The 6,865-nt window shown below is 37.4% G+C and overlaps 1 protein-coding gene and 1 pseudogene across 3 annotated transcripts; one reads left to right on the forward strand and one right to left on the reverse strand.

Annotated features, from left to right (window-relative positions):
* Positions 1-156: 156 nt before the first annotated feature.
* LOC119576053 (NADPH:adrenodoxin oxidoreductase, mitochondrial-like) lies at positions 157-4,795 on the reverse strand (the record flags this gene model as incomplete). Of its 3 annotated transcripts, none has more annotated exon segments than XM_037923578.1 (7): positions 157-509; positions 781-973; positions 1,208-1,400; positions 1,572-1,787; positions 1,923-2,141; positions 2,350-2,495; positions 4,674-4,795. In XM_037923578.1, coding segments are annotated over 6 exon segments (1,315 nt in total), but the record flags the coding sequence as incomplete, so codon positions are not given.
* LOC119576466 overlaps positions 2,841-6,865 on the forward strand; it is a 5,507-nt pseudogene continuing 1,482 nt past the window's right edge.

The raw sequence follows: 6,865 nt of genomic DNA on the forward strand, positions 1-6,865 counted from the left end.
CATAATTATCAGTGTGTCATCAATCAAATATCATCATAGTAGATATAATCACTGCTGATATAAATCAGAGTCAATGCCAACACAATCACCAAACACTTGTATTGTAGATTCACTACTACCTACCCTACCAGATATAAAAAAGAGAGATCTACAAACCTTTCTCGGATAAAATATCCAGTACTTCTTCTTTCCCACCTCTCGCACTGGAAACATCAACTTGACCTGAGTTTATATCGGCCACCAACATCTTTCCACTAGTGAATCCACTTGTCATCGTGGACAGAATGACACCAACCGGCCCAGTGCCAATCCATCCACTGACATACACTCCATTCTGTCCTTTGACTCTGCCGTTATTGTTGGCAATTGTGCCTGTGCGTTGATCAAAGGGCAAACTAGAGTCAATGGGGATGCCCTTGTAGCCTATGCTTCTCAGGACAAGACCACATTCAAGAGTCTCGGTTTCTTCTGTCTGCACAGCACGTTGGTTTTCCCCGTCACCTTCCAGTCTGCCAAAGCATGTGTCATTAATGACTCATTGTAAAAATTGTGGAAAAAGGGAGAAATAAAAAAAATTATAATTTCACATAGCAAAATGCATAATGAACATTTAGCGACATTGTATATCTTTAAACAAGGAGCAAGAAAATCATATGAAAATGTAAAAAAAAAACATTATCAGGCCTGTTGCCATTTATCATTATTAGTTTATACTGCAGAATGTTTATCATTGCAAAAGATCAACTACATCACATATATACATACACCTGATATTCTAACCTGTTATGAGCTAATTTCAAGCCACAGACAGTCTGACCATCAGCTCCTGCAAGAACTTCTACTGGGCTTAACAGAAACCTTAGTCTCCATTCCTTTTGTGCTGATGCCCATGCTGAAGCAAGGGCTGGGGCAGGAGCGTCTAATGCTGTTTTGGCTAACAATTCTAACAACCTTTTCCGAGGGCGAGGCAAACCTAATTTAGAATAGTAGGTTGATAAAGAGTAAAATATTAGATCATGATTTTCATCATAAAAGGCTTTTAACTCTCAGCTAATATTTCCTTTTCCTTTGTGCAAAAATGGAAGGTATACACATTCTGACTTTAAAAAGGCATAGTCTTTTAATTTTACTGTAATCATTGCTGCAGTGACTAACTAATAAATGTCAACTATGATGATACAACATAAAATAAAATAAAATAACATACTTGGGATCAAATCTTTCAAATGCTGATAATTGCCCTTAATTAAGTTAGGTCGACAACCTGGCAGGTTGACCATTTCTCGCAGTTCCTTGATGGTAAAGGCAACATTCTGTGGTCCTCTTCGACCTATTAAGGTTACATATTTCACTTGGCTTTTATTAAGGCACTCCAAGACATTTTCAGGAATGTCAGTTTTCTAGAAAAGAAAGGAGAACCATATTGCATTTCCATTATTTCTACCTTTTACATTAATGATTACAGAAAAGTGTTGTAGTAATGATGACCCAGTATATGGCACAAAACTGGTAAACATGATTGAAAAAATTACTCAAACCAAATATTAGCTTGAAAATATATTTTCACTCACCCTTAACATATCCATTGGCGTGAGAAGAATTCTTGCAACGTCCAAAGCAACATTTCCTTGTCCAACAACAGCTACAGACTCTACATCAAGGTTTACTTTCAGGCCAGCATCTTCAGGAAGCCCATTGTACCATCCAACAAACTGCCTTGCTGATAGTACCCCTGGTAATTCTTCACCGGGGATGTTTAGTGTTCTATCTTTTGCATTACCATAGGCCTGGGTAAGATTTAAAGAAATAATATGAGTAGTTTTCATTACAAAACATGAATTAGTAGATAACTGCTATCTTGATTATATGAGAGGAAAAGAATTAATTATATTCATAATCTTATACAAAAGAAAATAACTTACCAAAATAACTGCATGATAAGCTTGCCGAAGCTGTGAAAAGGTCACATCTGAGCCAATATCCACATTGCCCAAAAATGTTACCCTGCTTTTACTTGCAGTCTGGGTAAATGTGTTAATGCAATTCTTCACTTCAGGATGATCTGGGGCAACACCATATCGCACTAACCCAAAAGGAACCGGCAATTTTTCATATATATCTACTTCTGCTGTCTCATGACTCTGATAATAAAAAGTTTTAAACATAAAAACAATCAAAAAAACACTGCATATATTTTTCCCATTATAAATGTAAACAAGTTGTTTTAAATTATAATCAGAGGAAATACACATAATTTAATATGATTAAAAATGAGACTATCTCCTACACTTCATTAAATTTATGTAAATATTAGAAAAGATTATTAAACATAAATTTCTGCAAACAAACCTTTATAATTTGTTGTGCTGCATAAAACCCTGCTGGGCCACTGCCAACTATGCATACTTTTGGAACATGTGCAGTACTTGTTGCTGCACTGGTTGAAAAGCGACATGCTGCCAAACGACTAACACCGAATCTCAGTAACATATCTGGAATTTCATTGGTGCAACCATAAGAGCAAGTCAAGGAACAAATATATACTTTAATGTTATAAATAGTTTACATAAATTACACAAACAAATCTTGCCTTCATTTACAATACAAAAAACTGAAAAGATTCCTATTCTACCTCCATCTTACTGGTTTTGTTATAATTGGAAATGACACCTAACACTGAAACTCAAGAATCTGACCTTACCAAAATATGCCAATAAAAGAAAAAAATCATAATAATTTCTGCTGCAAGCTGATAATACAAACATCAGAGGTTCAAATCCCATGAATTCCAGATTGATCAAGCACATTTTCCACTTCATGAAAGTATGCACTAATCAGACATGACAGGTAGCAGTCCTAATAAACCTCAACAATGACAGAGAGGATCACAACAACCTGCAAGTTGGCCCATCTAGAACTAGTAAAAATCATCTAATTCTGTAGCAGAAAAGGCCCAAGTTCTAAACAAATCAGAACTTTTGAGATGATCATTTTGCAGACCAGGCATGGGAAAAGACAGCTGCCTCCCTATGTACTGAGTACAGAGGAGTGAAGCCTCCTATATATTGAGAATATGCACCACTATAGTATATTTGCCTGAGTTATATCATGCCAGAATATATGAGGGGAAGATTCTGCAGATCCAAAGGAAATTGGAGCAGGTTTGTCTGAAGGAGATTTTAGGGAACAAAGCATCTTCATTATTGTGAATTTGACTGATTTACCAGGGCGTGTTGGTTTTACCTTGCAAATTTTCCTGGTAATAGCCTATTTCCTATTAGCAAGGTTGTAACAAGGAGAAGTAACTATGACCAAAAATCACTGATACAAAGCCGAAGTGAAACAAATCAGACTCTTTGCTCCCTTATTAGCATTAAATTTATCTAAAATACAGTATTTCACATCTCACATTGAATCTCCATAGCTAAACAGGCATTACATATAATTTGGATTTACTTCCTACACATCCTTACAAAACTATCTTTACATTTTCTGGCAGTTTTCTGTTTAAATTGCAACACAATACAGTAGACATACTTCCTGATAATAATTCAATTTCTACACAATCAAATGGTTATGTTACCAAGAGGGACGCACAGAGACAGAGGGAAATGCACACCACCATCTTATATAGTATAATAAATAGGGAAATAAACAACACAACTACATCTGCTCAGATTTCATATTTAAAGCTAAATAACGAAAATATCCTATGTATATCACCGTTCAGAGACTAAGTCCACAACACCCACACACAGCCAGAGACCTTAATGTCGCATTTTCTGTAAGTTGGCATGAAGTGCTAATAAAGGCGGGGTAAAGGGGGGGGGGGGGGTTCCTCTCATCTCTAGGAAATAAACAGAAGATACGAAAAGTTAGGATTGGATTTTGGGTTCGCATGATACCCAAAGTTTTGCGATTTTGAGTCTGGAGGTGCATCATCACTCTCGGCAACATTGATAATTTAATAATGTAGAACTTGAGTCATTATCGAGAGGTATGTGCGCTCGGTAGCAAATACCAATTAAATGAACTACTCGCACATCTGACACTATGCTAACCTCTATTACTGAAGCTTCAGGAAGGAAAAGACTAGCGTGGCACCGCCTTCGTAAGGTTGTGTGTTTACAAACATTCCCGTTTCGTAACTCGTTCGCGCGATCCGGATTCACGAACGCCTGTGAATCCGGATTGATTCGAGACCTTTACTTTAAGAAAACTCATGATAGATCTGGTTTAGCTTGGCTTTTGTGATAAAAGGTATAAATGAGAGAGAGTGACTTAATAGTGCGAGAGTTTTAAATGAAGCTTTTCGGATTATTCTAAAGGTGACAAGTCTTATTTCTTGCAATTTGAAAGTATTCTTTCTCATTACTCACATTTCTTTAAATTATCAACTTGCTCCTATATTGCATTTCTTGCTCATCACCATTGCACAAATATTTGCTACAGATTTATGAAATGTTTATCTTTTATCTTATTAAACTACAATTGAATAAGTACCTAGCATCACTTACCTCCTTATTTCCAATTAATCAGGAAAAAACAGTCATCAATTGAAAAATTAATTCAAGTTCCCGTTTCTCAGCAGAACAACCCACACATCAATATATGATTTTTTCATCTAACAATCTAAACTTAAATATCAATATGAGAATCAGAATGCCTGTCTGTCTCTGAAAAGCTGTTTCGGGTTAGAGCAGCGCGTCTGTACTGGAGAAGCTTGCAATGTCATGGTGACTCCACACAATGAGACAATGGCTATAACGTGCCAGGTCTTCAGGGTCATTTCTCCTTCTCTCCGGTGCGCATGGAATTAAAAAAAAAAAATGCACACTTACATGGTCGAACACTCACGCATCAATGATTGTTATATTATATGTTTATGTGTATATCTATCAAATCAATTGATTCGTTTATATCTAAATGAATATCTATACATATTCCTTTACAAACACACACCGATAGCCCCACCCGTACATTTGTTTGATTGATGCTGCATCATACTACCTGCACACTCACACACACGCGCGCGCTCGCATGTACGTACAAGCGCATGCACGAGTGCGCCCCCATATATATATATATATATATATATATATATATATATATATATATATATATATATATATATATATATATATATCATCAATAACGGTATGCTCATGCTTGAGCAGCCGTGGACCTCTCCACCATCCTTCGCCACTCAACTCGATCCCGCGCCCCTCCCTCCACTTGTACCATCGACAACCCGCAAATATCTTTGACGTTGCCGCTCAGTCCCGTCTTCGGTTTGCCTCTTCCTCCGTTCCCTATCACCATCTCCGTCAGCAAGTCCCTCTCAATACCCCTACTTCTCATCACATGACCAACAAACTTTAATTTCCTCCTGTTCAAGATGTCCAACAGCCGGTCCCCACAACTTGTTTCTCTCAGCACTTCATCACTCGTTTTCCCCTCTGTCCAGTCAACAGTAGCACTCGTCTGCAACACCACATTTCAAAACCATTGATTTTTTTCTTGTCTATCTTCTTCAGCACCCAACACTTCGAACCATATGATGCAATTGGGAAAACTAATGAGTTCAGTAACCTCAGCTTTGTCCGTAAGGTAATGCTTCGGTCTTTCCAGATGTTATTGAGAGCAACTGTGGCGTTTTTGGCAATGGTAATTCTTATTTTTATCTCCGGTGAATCATCATATGTATTAGTTAAAACAGCTCCAAGATAAGTGAACTCTTTCACATTTTCCACAACCATTCCATTGATTGTAACATGTTCATCATAGTTCATTGCCGGTTATCTTTGAATCTTCATGATCTTAGTTTTCTTGGCATTAAGAAACAAGCCAGCTTTTTCGCTTGCATCTCTAACTTTATCTAGTAGTTGTTGTAGTTCAGTGATACTGCTGGCCGTTTGTTTGTTAGATGGCGTGATGATCTCGATACCTTCAGAAAATTTTGGCACCGTGATGCCAGCAATCGTTCAGAATAGAGACAGTTGGGGAAGGCCTACGTCCAACAACGGACCCTCAATGGCTGATGAAGATGATGATGATGATAATGATGATGATACTGCTGGCAATTAAAACTATATCATCGGCGTACCTTAGATTTGATATTTTGTAACCTCCAACATCTACAGTTCCTTCAAAATTCTCTAGAGCACCTCTCATAATTGTTTCAGAATATATGTTAAAGAGGTGAGGAGACAGAATGGCTTTATGGCTTGATGATATATATATATATATATATATATATATATATATATATATATATATATATATATATATCATCATCAAAAACGGTATGCTCATGTCTGAGCAGCCGTGGACCTCTCCACCATCCTTCGCCACTAAACTCGATCTTACGCTTTTCTTTCCACTTGTACCATCGACAACCCGCAAATATCTTTGATGTTGTCGCTCAGTCTTGTCTTCGGTTTGCCTCTTCCTCTGTTTCCCATCACCATCCCTGTCAGCAAGTTTTTCTCAATACTTTTACTTCTCATCACATGACCAATAAACTCCAACTTCCTCCTGTTCAAGATGTCCAACAGCCGGTCTTTACAATTTATTTTTCTCAGCACTTCATCATTCGTCCTCTTCTCTGTCCAGCTAACACGCAGCACTCGTCTGCAACACCGCACTTCAAAACTATTGATCTTTTCTTGTCTATCTACTTATTCTGCCATTAATCATTGGTGAGAGGTTTGTCAGGAGAAAATAAAAGTTGAGTGGAATCCCCAGGTCCTTCTCAACTCGCAGTCTCCAACTAACTAGGGGAACTATATTGCCGCTATAAAACAGTTACACTGTAATACGCCAGACATATTATTGGTGAAACCAGTAATCAGTAGAACTGGAG

This window comes from Penaeus monodon, chromosome 8 (assembly GCF_015228065.2).
Source record: "Penaeus monodon isolate SGIC_2016 chromosome 8, NSTDA_Pmon_1, whole genome shotgun sequence".
Taxonomy (NCBI): Eukaryota; Metazoa; Arthropoda; class Malacostraca; order Decapoda; family Penaeidae; genus Penaeus; species Penaeus monodon.